At 39.3% G+C, this 15,609-nt stretch overlaps 1 protein-coding gene across 1 annotated transcript in view; it reads left to right on the top strand.

Moving 5' to 3' along the window:
* Positions 1-11,761, top strand: part of RGS22 (regulator of G protein signaling 22) — a 62,279-nt gene extending 50,518 nt beyond the window's left edge. Inside the window, exons 22-27 of the mRNA XM_068933839.1 lie at positions 2,080-2,259; positions 3,814-3,954; positions 7,695-7,802; positions 9,473-9,575; positions 10,100-10,210; positions 11,688-11,761. Of these exons, the coding sequence (XP_068789940.1) occupies positions 2,080-2,259; positions 3,814-3,954; positions 7,695-7,802; positions 9,473-9,575; positions 10,100-10,210; positions 11,688-11,707 (663 nt within the window). The 3' untranslated portion in view covers positions 11,708-11,761. The remainder of the gene's footprint in view (positions 1-2,079; positions 2,260-3,813; positions 3,955-7,694; positions 7,803-9,472; positions 9,576-10,099; positions 10,211-11,687) is intronic.
* The last annotated feature ends 3,848 nt before the right edge of the window (positions 11,762-15,609 follow it).

Here is a 15,609-nt window from a genome sequence, read left to right on the forward strand (position 1 = left end):
TGAACACAGCCCATGTGCGCAAGGCAGACACGTGGTTAGGGAGAACGGTCGGAGACCAGTTGGTGCTGCAACAGGACTTGGAGATCCCGCTGCGGGCCTTTGGGTGTGTTGCAGTTTAGCTTTAGGCTAAAGGGGTCTATGTTAGAAGCTGGACCCTCCCTGCTTCCAGAGGGCGAGCCTTCCTCAAGTGGTTTCTAACTCAAAAGGGAAGACTCACAGCGTGCAATGCTCTCTGCAGGTGCTGTTGTCTCTATCTTCAGTACAGAAGGAGTTAGACTAGAAACCTCACATCAGGCACCTGAAGTTACAGGACATCAGTCCTTCTCCAAATATTTGATGTTGTTCGAGATTTGTGACTCTTCATTGCTACATCATGGGAAAAATGGAAACTGCAAATCCATGTGGAGTGTAGTTCAGACTTTTCTTTGTGGAGCTGCTCTCCGAAGAAAGCTTTCATTGTTTTATGCCCCACCCCCTCTCCTCCATTTGCATTGATTTTATTTGTCTTCTTATCGAGAAAAAGTACAATCTGACCATAATTCTACAATGCACGCGATCCATCATGGCTGGCAGCTGATACTCTTTGTAGAAGCAAAGGGCTGGAGTGGCCACAGCATTGTGGGTCAGGCTGAACTGGAGGAATATTGCCAAAGCTGTGGGCAGCACTTTGCATCATGCATGCTTGTATTTTCTGAGCCCTATCATGCCATCAGTTTAGGCAGAACTCCCTTTGGAAGTCAATGTCTGTATTGCTCTTCCAAAGCCATTGGGCTGGTGGCACATTTTGGGACAAATAAAAAATAAATTTTGTTTTCCTAAAACAAATATGAGGAAATATAACTCTGTGGATCATTTCCATGTGTTTCTCTGTGTTCACGTCTCATCCTTCTTCATAGCTAGTGGCTTGTTTGTCTTCCCTCCTTCTCCAACTCGCTGCCTTTTCTTGTGTGCTAGATGAGCAAAGGAAGCTATAACATATTCTTAGGATATATTGAATATGTTTTTGTATTGCTTACTTTCTTCATTGTAGCTGTTATCATTCTCTTTTCCCTTTACAAAACTAAAAAGTATTCATAATAAAACAAAACAGCTCTTTCACATACCACATTTCTAGTTAAAAGCCCTGTTTTTAATTTCTTTCCAGAGTAAATATCCAACCTCCTCTACCAAAACTAAATGCGTATTCTGCATTTAGAGAGCTCTTTTCCTGAAATTTTTCTAGAGTGTTCATTGCATCTCTAATAGATATATGCGATAATCTCCTCGTGTTAGAGAAATTTCTTGATGCTTATGGATAGATGGAAAGCATGTATTTGGAAGGGCTTGAAAGAAGTCCTTTGAATGATATTTCTCTCCTGTCAAAGTCCATTGGTAGCATCGTTACAGTGTGAAAACACAGTAATCCTAGGTTCTACAAGAACAACAGGATCACGTTAAAAAGGATAGGAAATCCCCAGTGTTCCTTTGAGATGTCACCCTTCTAAGTTCAGATTTGTTTTCAATTCCATCTACCCCGCACAAAATTATTTCAAACACTGAAGTTTTGGGAAACTAGAAGATCTCAGTGAATGGAAGACTCTGCTGGTAGCTGAAATTATCCCCCTTGTGCCACCATTCATGCTTATAATAACTTGTACCACCCTAAGTAATTCTCCTCTGTTCCTGGAGCCTGCAGAGCGTCTTTGTCATTTTTAGTTACTGTTGCTATGCATACAGTCATAGCAGACTCGTGAAAATTAGCGCATTTCACATCTCTAGGTGTGTTTCTCTTTTCAGAAATGCCTCCTATTTGCCAGTAATGTGCTTAGATTGAATAGGGGACATGAACTATGCTGTTCCATCAGAATGTGCAGGCAGAGCTTAAAGATTGCTTTATATCTGTATTGGCAAACAAGAAGTCCCACTAATGTCTTTCCTGTTGCTGTAACCATCCACGTCTGCTGTAAGAATACAGTCATGCTGTACTGAAGGAATCTGTTTTATAAATTTTGTATGGCTATTATTCTTTGATCACTCACCCCCTGTAAAGAATCTTCTCTCTCTCTACACTGACTGAAATTGCTGTTTTTCACCTTCTAGGACCTGTGCCACTCTCATTGTGATAACGCCACAATCCAAAATAAGATCACAGCTATTATCAACTGCTTTATTAATTCCACTGTACCACCAGCTCTGCAAATTGACATCCCAGTTGAACAAGCAGAGAAGATTTTGGAGCACAGGAAGGAACTAGGACCTTACATTTTTAGAGAGGCACAGGTAAAAAGGTGCAAGAATCTCTGTAACAGATTTGGCTAGAGTTCGTATGCCTGATTTTAGGAACAGTCTTTGTTGCTCACGTGAAAATTTTGACTCCCTACATAAGCCTGGGCACAAAGTAAAATGTTGTAGTCAACCATTTCAATAAAGATCATATGGTGGAGGTGGCAGCGAAACTTCAGATATTAACTGCTCAATAGACTGGACAATCTCGGTCAGCTAGCTGATCCTAGAAAGGTATTATCCAGCCCTGTTTCAGGAATTCTGGCAGTAGATAATCTGTGTTCATTTTCTGAGCTGCTTGTTCTTTGCCACTTGGTTAACATTGGGGAAGTAATTTGTAGTTGGAGGATTCATTCATATAAATATAAAAAAAAGTATAGATGTCAGTAAGGGACAAAGACAGCTTAGCTTACTGAATGTCTTTCCCTTCGTTATTACATCGGGCTTATGTTAAATGGCTGTAGACAGTTTTCTCTCCCCGATCTTTGTAATAAGCAGCCTTAATGGTGATTTGTGAACCTTCACTACAGACTCATTTTTTTCTTATTCCTGATTACTATCTTCTATGACTTTTCTTCTAAAACCTGCAAAGCTGATTCCTCTTCTTTTCCTACAAAATTGCCATCAACACTTTTAAAAATCAAATGTGAGTCGACAGAATATTTGGATCTCAAGAGCTGAATGGTTTGTCACAGAGAAGAATTCATATAGATCCTGCGACAAACAAGAAGGCTCATTTAAGAGTTCAGCCTGTGTAAAACACAGTGAATTTCAGCAATGCAGCACAAAACCAAAGGAAGAACTTGGCAAAAAAGTTGCGACTGAAATATAATAGTGACTCAAATGTCACTTTCAAGGATGTTGAGCCAGAATCAGTGAGGTGCTGAGCACGCTTGACTCCCTTTTAAACCAAGTTTCTCAATGAGAGTGGAACTTCTAAATAACTTGACAAATGTGGGCCTTAGTACGTGCAGCAATAGAATGCACTGAGCCCCTCTGTTTGCTTTTTTTAAATTGTTTTTCTTATTCTAGTTCAAAAAAGACCCTGTGAGAGATTATATCATTTAAAAATTATCCAAGATTTGCTCATAGATCTGTAATGTGGTTTAAGAGCCTTTCCAGAGGCAAAAAAGTATTTCCTTTCTCTTAAGAAGGAAAAAAAAAGCTCTCCCTAATGAACAGAATATTTGAAATATTTGAGCAGAACAGTGGTGCAAAAGCAATTCTGCTAGTGTATATTTTATCAAGAATACTTGTAAAAAATGATGGATGTTTTCATTAATGCAAACAATTGTTTAGGGAAATATAAAAAAAGAAAGTGCTTTTTAACTGTATTTTAGGAAGATTTTTCACCAGTAATAAACCCACTGATGAAAAGCATGTGCCGAGCAAAGCTGGGCTGAAACGTCAGGACACAGTACGTGGGAGGAACAGGGCTGTGTATTCGAAAAGAAATAGTTATTTCACTCTCATGGTAAACTACATTTTATTTGACAGTAAACTCTATTTTCCTAATGCAGTCAAGAGAAACTTTCTTTTCTTTCTGCTCAGATGACTATTTTTGCTCTTCTATTTAAATTTTGGCCAAATTTTTGTGAGTTTCGAAGCAATTTGGCCAGTGACAAAATTTTACCTGCCTTGAAGAGAAAAAAAGAAAAACAGATGTATAAGAAGAAAGGCAAAATATCAGAGGTAAGGCTTACAGAGGTTAAGGTAAGAGCTGACAGACTGCGTACATGCTCTTTCATGAGGAAACCTATAGGAATTCAAATATCCTTTTCTCAGTCTGATCCAAAGCTACTGAAATCTTTTTGTTAGAATGCAAGCTTTACATCTGGTCCACTTCTAGGACAATTAGTTCCCAATCCTGCCAATGCATATACATATGTTTAACTTGAAGCAGATGAGTCAATGGAATACTCCTTTCATTAAGCAGAGAGGAAAATGTATTTTAGCCATCTTTTGTGCAGAGAGAAAAAGTGGAAAAGAGGGCTGAATTTAAAAAAAATCTATATATGCTACATGTATACAATGGATAAATGTAGACTCGCCTGAACTTACAGTGTATACTGTCCTTTTTCAGGATTTACAGTCCTCAGGGGCTGCTATTAAAAAAAAAAAAAACAAAAAACAGAGATTTCATTATCTCTTTCAAAAGAGCCCTTGAAAAGTCTGCACATTTTAAAATACTTATGTGCTAATTACTCTTTATATTCTTTGTCTTTTCTTGAATATTTCTCAGCTTTAACAGTGAAATTGTTAGAGTTCTCACAATGAGTTTCCAGACAGTTTCAGTGCATTAACAGAACTGTGACCTCTAGAGCAGAATGCTTGCTTGTAAAATTGTTTTTCTTGGAATTTTATTATTCAAATATAATGGATTTTTTTTCCTATTGATTATGGGCTTTGCAAAAGTTTATTTTTTACAAAATGTAATTGTTTGGCCAGCTTTGAGGAGAGAACATTCCTTTCAGGGCTGAGAAATTATTGGATTTGCAAACTATCATAAGTAGCATTAAAAGACCTTTACATATTTTAAATACCATGTACACATGTGTCGAGATGTTACTGGTGATGAGAACCACATGAGTACCTGGACAGATAAAGACATATGCCCGTACGAACATGTACACTTTGTTATCCTCTTTTTAGACAAATGAAAATTGAAGATCAGTGAAGTGTTACTCAAGGCCACACAGCAATGTCAAGTGAAGTCTAAAATCTAAGAACTCATGCTTTCTCCAAAGCACGTTGCCTCCATACAGAAATGTCTGGCAAGGCCGTTGGCAATACTTATAGTGCAAGAATGCAATATTTCAAAGTAATGCACTTTTGTGTTTTCACAGACTTATTTTTTCCATCTGTTTGTTGCCTGTCTATAAGATTTCTGATTAGGATCAAGGAAGTAAAATCTTGGCCAGGAGGGCAAAAGCCTAGCTTTTATGGGGAACAAATGGGAAAGGTGAATTACCCTTCTTAACTGGAAAATAGGGTAAGAAATTTTAGAAAGTGACAGGCAGAGAATGCAGCTCAGTGAACAGTTTACACACTATTCTTTTCACAAAAAATTATCAGTAAACCAGTTACCTTTACAAACTCTCAAAAGAATAGGAGGGACAGATAAGTCTTTGAAATCCCTCTTCCTTTCTTTATTTAAAGTTTCCCATCGCCTCCTCTCTTCTGTCCCCTCAGTGACAGCAAAACTATTCAGACAAACTCATTCAGCCCAACCGAGGACAAAGTATCTATGGGAGGGCAGCGCACAAAACTCCTAAAGCCCCTTCCAAAGTCAGGTTTAGGACAGAAGTGTTTTCCATATCCTGCAACGTCTTGTTGCTGCTCCTCTGCACCCACTAGGCTCATGCTGAAGGAGAGGAAGCCTCTGGCAAGGATTGGAAATGATATTATTTTTTCTTACATTTTTGTTTCTCAAATCAGTTACCATTTGTGCTTTGTGTCAAACTAAACAATTATAGTCCTAGCAGAGGAATTTTATGTTCTCTTCCCACAAACTTTTTGCTGAGGTGGCCTATCTAGCTGGGGTCTCCTCAGTTTCTGAAGTGACTAGATAAGTAGCTGGACCATGGTATAATGCAAAGGAAAACACAGGTAGACAAGGAGGTTGTCACCAGGCAATGGTGCATGACTTCTCTTGGTATTAGCTGACTATCTCAATATTTTGTGTGTGTGTGTGCCTACTTGGCACTCATCGGACAAATCCTGCTCCTTTATCTGACCTATTGAAGGTTTCCTGGCAGTGAGGGAAGCCCTGCAAGTGCTTCATAATACTGAAACCTCTTCTAAGCACAGCCTCTGGAAGGCACGAATGAGTAGGTATGGGGTGAAGCAAGCTGGAATATTCAATGTGATTGCTTCAGTACTGAGCTAAAATAGTTATTTTAAAGAAGTTGCTTTGGGGGATAACGATTCGCTTTCTCCCTTTTCACATATTTGCCCTTGGTGTGGTGCAGCTATCTGGCCTCATCTTTGGGCTGTGGATTTGCTTCTCAGTTAATTGCTAGACACACATGATACATTCTTTTAAAAATATCATTAGTCACCTTTTGCAAACTGCTTTGATGCCAGAATTTATAGTTAGTTGCATACAAAATTGCACTTTGCCTCCAAAGTTAATTTGGAAATTTTAGCTTTCAAGTGTACAAAGTAGTATTAACTTAACTGCAAATCTGCACTTATTCTTTCCATGCACTTACCAGAGAAAGGCTAAAGCCATATGCATTAGTTTTACTTTTCCATCTTTCCTCCATCACTTTTTAAGCTTCTTAGTAGTAACTTTATTCGTTATTAAGTGGTGTAACATCAAGAGATATGACATTGCCATAACCTTGCCTAGTTTATTATGAGAAGATGCTATTAAAAGACTTATTTAAATCTCCATTCTCATTTTAAAAAATAGCAAATATAAACTGTATTATATTAGTATATACAGTGTTCCTGTATATGCTTCAGCCTCCCTGAGTTGAGTGTCTCATCGAAGTTAATAAGCCTCCTTCTGGAAAGAAGATAAATACCATGCTGCCTGGGCAGGTCTGTGCCCAAAAGTCTCCATTGTAGATGATGAGTCCATAAGACAGTGGGGAGGATGATGAAGGAAAAGGCTTGCTGGAAGCGAGGAAGTAGGATATTCTCGTCCTTTTCTAGATCTTTCAGGGGCTTCCTGAGTGACTTTGGGAAACCATTTGACCTCTCCTTTTTTGTCTCATTTGCAATATGGGGCAGGTGAGTTATGTTACTTGCCTCATGAGGATGTTGTGCACATTATTCATCAATGTTCATAAAGAGTTTTGGGATCATCAGGCAGAATATGCAAAAGCGAAGCCTTAAGAAAACCACTAAAACAACATGAAAATGGCAAATAGTTAATTTCTCAAGCATTTACCAAGGATTGCGATGCCTTGCCCACCACTGTAAAGGTTTAAATGAGATTGCCTGAGTTTCTAACATATACACTGTAGTTCATCCACAGCTACTGGACTTGGTGCTGGAATTAACCATGTGAAATTCGATGTTCTACATTTATACAGGAGGCCACATTTAAGCATTTACAATGACCTCTCTGTCCTTACAATACGTTCTGTTGCAGGTTCACCCTCTCCCTTAGCTACAACTCACTCCTTTGGAGCAGGTTTGAAATCTTAAATGAAGATAGCTGGCAGGAGCCCAGAGGTCAAGAAACTTGATAAGGACAAAGAAATGCTTTAAAAAAGCAATATCTTCATACATTTGTTACTATGCCTGAAGCGATGAACTATGAAACTGGGCTCTGTCCAAAGTATGTCCCTAGTATAAAATGATACTGCCTGTGACACTCGCATTTCAAAAGACAATTTTGTTTCCTCAGGCTTTACTTTTTACTTTAGCTCAGCAGTTATTGTTTACATCTAATTATGAGTTCTCACTGTTATTGACAGCGTAAAGGAGAGGGGAAGAAAGCTCTCAGTCTGTCAAGCAGTGTTTTCGGAGATGAATTTGGTGTGGAGAGAAGACGAACATCATCTCCATATGGATATGTGCAGCAGGTGATTAAAAAACATATTGCTACAGATACCATAATTCAAGAGAGATAAGATGCTTTGGGGAGAATGGGAAGGTGGGGGTTTGGCTTAGAATACTACTGCTACATGATTCTTCAATAACTGTTCATTCTTCTACAATTAACTTTGCTGTTTAAAAGTTTACCTACCTTATCATATCTCAATTTTTTTTTTTTGGAAGATTTTGGTTCTAGGAAGTATTAATATCTAATAACATCAAGCCCTTTAATTTAAGTGTGGAGGTTTAATTTAAAGATAAGTTGCAGGAAAAGAAGCTCAATCTGGAATAAAAAATTCTGTATGACTGGGGAAATTCTTGAAAAAATTTGGTTTAGGTTTGAGTCCTGCTGTGCTTGTAGGTTAAAACCTGAACCTGAGCTTATTTAGTAAATCTAGGTATTTGGATATAAAATCAGATAGAGAGTAACTTAGTTGTCTAGTGCTTCTTCCATACCTAGTGCTTTCTCTCCTGACATGTCAAATATGTAGTGAAGGGTAATAGTCATTTTATTAGAGAAACAGGAAGAACAGACTTGCTGCCTCAGGAACTTCAAATGATGGTTCAGAGCTGAACAGATACTGCTGTGATACAATAGTGAATCTGCTCAGTCACATAACCACAGCTGTACCATGTGATGCGGGAGTAAATCCCATTCTGCGGAGTGCTTCAATTCCATAGAGCTCCTCTGTGGCATTGCATTAGTGATGGCAGAATATAGACATAGGCAGTCTGAAATTCCCTCAGAATCTGAAGCTAAAGTGCTAACTTTATATTTAAGCTCATAGTCTTATCCCTTAAATGGACCTTTGTAACTTTGCTTATATTTATATCAAGAAAAGTGGGAGCTGGGTGATCCCAGGCAAGTATATCAATACTATATGCCTATGCCTTCAAGAACAGGCCAGATAGCTGCACAAAGAACAATAATCTCTTCTGGACTAGTTTCTTCTCCCAGCCCCTAGCTTGCTGCTCTAGGAAGATGCTACAAACTCTTCTTGTTGAATCACAAAATGAAAAATTGGCCTCAAACTTTTCATGTTGTAAGGAAAAAAAGGTCAAATAAATGCACACTTCCCTTAGTGATTTGGGTGACTGACATGCAATTTACATTGAACCTGAAACTGAGGATGTTGCAATGTAAAGAAAGAGCAACATTTGCTCCTTAGAAAAGGAGAGGGTGCCATCTCAAGATAATCCATCTCTAGATCTCTCTAGCATGCTGCTAGAGAGGTTAGGCAGAAAGAACTGTAATGTTAATGAGACTTTCTGGGATTTGAGATCAGGCACACCAAAGAAATGTGGCAGGAAGATAACACGAATTAAAGTCCTTGAAAGCACAAAAGGCTGAAATTTTGGAAGGGGAAAGGTCTGCTGTGTGTAGGTTTTGAAGAAGAAAGGAGAGAGAATGTGGCTTAGAATTAGGGATGGATAATAAAAGAATATAAGCAGTAGATACACCAGCTTAAACTGCATCTAATGGTGTTTCAAGATCTGCTTATTTGCGACAGTATTGTCATGACAAAATCCCTGTTTTCAGTAACTGAGATTAATCAGTAACAGGGATATAACATAAGTTTTTTGTCACGCTACTGAAATGGACCATCAACTGCCAGCGACATGGTCTGGAGGCTGATTTTTTTAATGGTTCTTGCAGGTTTCCTGGTCCTATTCCAAGTACATAGAAGCCTTGGAGCAGGAGAGAATACTCCTTAAAATGCAAGAAGATCTGGAGAAAAATTCATCGTCACTCCTAACAGGTTATTAACCAAGTTCTGTAGTTTAGGAGGACAAGCTTATAGCTTAGGTGAAATTTTCTCAGTATATGGGCTTCAGCTGTTAGCTCTCCTTTGGAGTGGTGTATGTAAGCCATTGCCTGTCTTACCCTGTCAATAGGGAAGTTGCTTTCTGCACCAAATGATGAGTGACACGTTTTCTAAGAAAGGAAAAAGGAAAGTTGCAGGGCATGAGCATTGGCTATACTGTACATGCCCTATTACAGAGGGGAATATGTCCATTTTTTCATTCTACATCTGTTTGGGTCACCTGTATTTCACCTTCCTGGATTCTAGTACTTTAGCAACCAAGCAAGTTAAAGTTTCTTTCATTCGTTTGTCAGTATGCTTTCCTGAGATCTACCAGGAGTTGCCTCAAGCTTGCATCAGCTGTGAATATTCTCTTAGTGTCTTCCCCAAGGAATTTATGACCTATTTGTTCCTTAAATAGTGTATGTGATATTAAACTATTCAATTTCCCGTCATTTTATTTTTATTTCTATATGCAGGCTCCTCATCTATGTCCTTGCTGAAGCCAGGTATCTCTGAAAAGTCCATCCTTTCTCCAAGGAGTAGTGCAATTTTGGAAAAAAACTCGAATCTTCCCAGAGAAACAGAAAGTGAGTAACAGATTGCCAATAGTGTGCTTTTAAATTTGGATTCTTAAAAACTAATTTTCCTGATGTCAATGCTGATGCTCATTTTTAGTAAATTGCCCCACTCCAGATCACATTTAACTGAAGCTGTACAGCCTCATTATGAAAGCGAGATTATTTTTTACTCCAAACATGGCTGTCTTTTAGCCAGATGGAAATTTGTTGCAAAATGGAGGTCTCTGAAATGTGGTAATCTAGGCTTCCCAATTGAAATACTTTTAACTAGGAGAATGAGGTGACTGGAGGAAGCTCAGACCCCATGGAGTTACTGGCAAAGGCCTGACACAGAACGAGCAATAGATCATCTCTGCTGAAGCAGATTTAACATCAGAATGGGAGAAATGCGTGGGACAGCAGAGAGTTCTGTTAGAAGGAATAAATAGATTTTGCTTCAAAGCTTGAATTCCTAGATGAGAGCGTTCCCTGGAGGTTTTATTCTGTTTTGTTTTGATTTTAAGACTACATTGAAATTAGATGGACTTAAAAAAAATTAATAGAACTTGGATTATTGCTCTCCTTGCCTCTCCGCTCCTCCTTCACCTTCTATTTCAGTAGTTCAGCATTGCAATTTTAGTATCCTGCCCTCCCTACTGTTCCTAAACTTCCCAGTGCCTGAGTGGCAGCATTTTGTGTGTGGCCAGGAGGAGGAGAAAATTGCAGCAATCTTTGTTCTTTTGTTTCCTCATATTATCTTTCTGCCTTCTCATCACCTCCCTTAGGTGCTGGTAAAACTCACACAGTTGCCTTGGACTTTATACATTTCTGCAGATGTTGCTATATGTCATGCATTTATGCCTTTTTTGTATTGTTGCTCTTTTGCTCTATGACCCTGTGCTCCACTTGCAGCTACGTCAGCATGTGCAGTCCTTGAGCAAGGGCTTCCATCTTGCCCTGGAGCTGAGAAACCTCCAACATGGTGGCCCTTGCTCAAAGGGGCCCCCCAAGGTAGTTGCAGTCCTTGCTGCAGCCCAGCCCAGCAGTCTCTGGCCTGTTCCACAGTCTGAAACCTGAGAATAGGCTGTGGTACTGTCTAATGCCAGGAGAAGGTAGAGGTCTTGAGAGGTCTGAGAGCTGTGCGTTCTGCTCTCCCTCTAGTTGCAGTTACAGCCTGCTCTCAGACTCTGCTGGAAATCTGCCTGCCATACCCTTCCCTCACTATTAGCTCAAGTGTTCCCACTGCCTTTGAATAGGTTCCCCTTCTTGCATCACTGTCCCCTGATAGTTATCCTCCCTGCAGTCATCTCATCACTCTGTTGTTAATGCAAGATTTCTGCAAAAGATCACTGCTGCTCTTGAAGAGACTGCTCCTTTCCACTTTATTCCACAGAAAGCCATGTTCCTCAAATGTTTTCTAACGCTTTTTCATGCATTTGTAGGTGACCTGTTCTGACTGCTTCAACTGGCCACAGCACAGTCAATGACATTCTGTTACCTTTTGCAGGCAGATTAAAATCTCCCTGAGGACAGAGATGCAGAGAGACTCAATTAAAGTGGCCAAGAGATAAATAATGTGTTGCTGAGGTTTGTACTTACGTTTCCAGCGAAGATAACAACTTGGAATATTATTAAGAATGAGACATTGGTCAAGGCTAGAAAAGAAACATCTTTCAATGTGCTTAATATCAACATGACTGTGATACTGATTCTTGTGTTATTTATTTGTTTAATAGCACGCCTTGAGGCTCAAATCAGAGTTAGATTCCACTGAGGTATGCATGGTACAAACAATTAGGTAGGTAGTCCTGGTTCAAAAGGTCTGAAAATCAAACCCAGTTCTTTAGTGCCTGATCTAATAAATAAGTAAAACACAGTGCATTGAATTGCCAGCTCTGAAGCACTACGTCCTGGCACAGCATAGTCTCAGTTCTGCAATTCATGCAACTTCTATTAATCAAGGATAACTCGTGAGGTTTCTGATCTATCATAAAATCAAGCCCTGCTGTGGTTTGGTCTAAATCCAGTCTGATTCCTGATTAAAAGTACACCTTCTACCTCATTTCTGAGTTTTGATCCCCAAGTAAGGCTTAAAATATACCAGAAACAGATCTGATTAATAACTTTTGTAAGATGTCCTTCCTCCCAAGGCTATACTCACAGGAAGGCTGCAGGAGCTCAAAGCTCTTGGACAGGTCTTCTGCCTTCTTTCGTGCTTCTTTTTACAACTTTGAGAGTTGTAAAAAGATGGAGGAGAGGCAGAGAGGCCACACTTAAAGTATGAAGTGGGGGAATCAGAGAGAGGCAGAGTTGATGTTGGGACCAGGGCCAAAGGATTATTTGGGGAATTCGGGTGGGGCAGGGGCAGAATTAATTGCTAGGCAGGGGAGAGGATGATGACAGACCTCTCTGCATTTTTCAGACCACTTTAATCACCAGTCCCCAGCCACAGAGCTGCTGGCTCCATTCTTCTGTACATGTGTGCAACGCATGTAAGGGAAAGGCAAGTAAGCGCGTTCCAGTTTGCTGAGTTCCCTAGGGCTTATCTCAGTGCTAGGGATGGGATTGTCTTCCTCACCCCCTCCCGACCTCCTCAATAAGGAGGAGGAACCATGCAGCCCTCTGAGAACTGTCAGAGGTCCAGGTCGAGGTCCTCCTTTCACTTGGAGCTCTTGGGCATCAACCTGCTAAGGACCATTTGAGAGTGCTTTCCTCTTCAGGGTGGAGTGACAGCTAAGGACAACTAATGGTCTTTTCTTCTTCACTCTTCAAGCCCAATGACCTAGAACTGTATGGGACTTCCATTGGCAGCTTTTTCAGTGCGGCCGGCAAGGAAGGAACACACTCACTTTTACAGATACAAGTCACATATCGTCACAGAAGGAGCAAGGGAGATCGTCGGTTCAGCTCCTGATTTCCTCACAGTTTAGACACAGTTTTGCTGTGTCTGAGTTATTTGTTAGTATGATATAACTGAAAATGAATTCACCATCGCTTGAGACAGATTTCTTGGGTAGAAGCCACAACAAGGATTTAAAATGTAAAATCCCTGTCCCTGCTTTTCATGTTTGGGTGATACCTATTTTCCCAAATTTCACAGATGCACTGAACTTTAATGCTCAGTACATCTGAGGAGGGTGGAATGTAGCATCCTGTAGAGACCAGAGCACATGTGGTATCATCTGCTCTACCACTCAGTAATGTGAAAAGCAAAGAAGAATCATAAAATGCCACCAATGCAGTGATGTATGTCAGTCTAAAAGCCATGTGAAAGGCTACTTTCTACTGCTGTGGTAAGTACAGTGCATGCAACCAAATTCTGTAGTACGGCAATCAGTTTCTGATTTATTGTATTCTTGCCTTCATGGCATTCTGATACAGTTAAATAACATGTAGATACTCATCTTACATCAGTAGCTTTTACTTGAGTCATACTTGGATTACTTATTAAATGAAAAATATTATCCAGATTATTTGTCACAGATGATTAAACTCCTTGTGAATGTATTCTAGCCTTAAAAAATGGTTAATGAAAATTTACCAGGCCCCCCCAAACTACTTTCCCACCAAGATACCATGATTAAAACTGTACTTGTCTATCAAATTTGAAAACGGTAGCAATAAAAAAACATTAAAAATACACCATGTACTTTGTGTACTTCAGTGAGTAAGTAGAATTTTGCACACCTGGTCTATCCACTCCAAGTTCCACAAATCAGCAATAATCCTCAATCTATTTTGCAGTTCTATCCCTATGTTAACTGAAATATATACATTATATATATGTGTGTGTGTACACATATATAATCATTTATAGGCCATTTCTTCAGTATGCAACTGCGAAGGATCATGTCTGTTAGTAACGCTAGAAAAATATGTGTCATATGGTTATGCCCATTTTATGTATTAGTTTTAAAGAAAAATAGAGGGATAGCAGAGGGAAAATATTAAGCGACATGGACTTTTTCATTTCTGGGTTACAGAACTCAATCTGATGCAGTGGCAGATACCACGCGACTGCTGTTTAGTGTTACATCTGAAATGAAACAGTGGTTTTAGTCTAGTCCACAGGGATCAAGTAAAAACTATTGCCAGTTCCAGCAGAAAGTCTGAGGACTGAACAGATATAGAGACTAAATATACACGATTGTTCTAATTCACTTTAGACAGCTTGCACTGCTGTTGCCTTTTATTTTGTTCTTCAGATATATTCTCTCTTGGGCTGCTGATCCACCACCTATGTGAGTTCAGCAGTTTTAAAGAACTAGATAAGTTGTGCTCAGTACCTTTACCATCTCTCCCTTTAGATAAATAAAACTTCGTTCCCTATTTAGCCACGTATACTTTGGGTGTTTTTGAAGACTACAGCATTACTGTAGAACAACAGTTGTGTGTGGAGCTTGCTGCTATAGATAGTAAAAACAGTTCTGTTTTTAGAAACTTAGAAATATAGAAACTCTTTTGGCTGGATTTATGATTCATCTGCTTTAGTGGTGGTCAAAACACAGAATCTAAACCTATTCATACAGACTTACACTTTTCCTCTCTATTCCCAAGTAATGCAACATATTGAAACTATTCTGGAATTTTTTAAAATGATTTTTTGGATTCATAAATACTTACACTTAGATACTACTACTGTGCATTTGACTTTTCTCTCACCAGACCTGGTATGTTTATTAAAATATTTTGTAATCTTTGCCAGCCACACACAGCTTACCTTGAAGGGTTCAGTTCTGAAGTTATTCATTCAAATACTTCATGATTTCAACAGGAGCTTTGACTACATATTTTAGGAAGGGGTTTTATATACTTTGTTTTGACTTTTGGCCTGCTACTGCATGACACAAAGCACCAGACTATGAGATTAATTCCTGAAATATGTAGTCTTGGATTATGTTATTAACATGCATACTCACAATAGCTCTCTGGTGGTGGTCACCATGCCATTTAAAAAGCAGCAAAAAGGTTTTTCTTTTGCATCTGTGAAAAGCTGCTGTGCCATTGCCTCCACACTCATTTTGATCTTTTTTGCAGTGGCTGTTCCTTAGAAGACTATAGATGAGAAGTGGTCTTAGTCCCTGAGCTGTGGATTGGTTTGTCCCTTTGAAGGTGTGGAAATTTTGTGCTTAATCATCAGGTGTTGAGATCAGTGGCTGAGAGAGGTGCTTTGCGGACCCAGCAGGCGACCAGATTCAGGAGACCTCACTTCTGCTATTGGTTCTCTTATTGCACTACTGGGTGGCAAGGCCAGGCTGGGCTGTGCTGCTCTTTCTGCATCTTCTGCATGAGAAGAATCATTGTGCCTTACTTTTCAAACGAGTTTGAATTCAAAGAAAGGAAGAATCACAAATTAATGAAGCCTACAAATAAAAGCATCTATGAATTGGGTATTTTCATTAATACGGGACCCTTGGTTTCCAACTGTT

Source organism: Struthio camelus, chromosome 2 (assembly GCF_040807025.1).
Source record: "Struthio camelus isolate bStrCam1 chromosome 2, bStrCam1.hap1, whole genome shotgun sequence".
Classification (NCBI taxonomy): domain Eukaryota; kingdom Metazoa; phylum Chordata; class Aves; order Struthioniformes; family Struthionidae; genus Struthio; species Struthio camelus.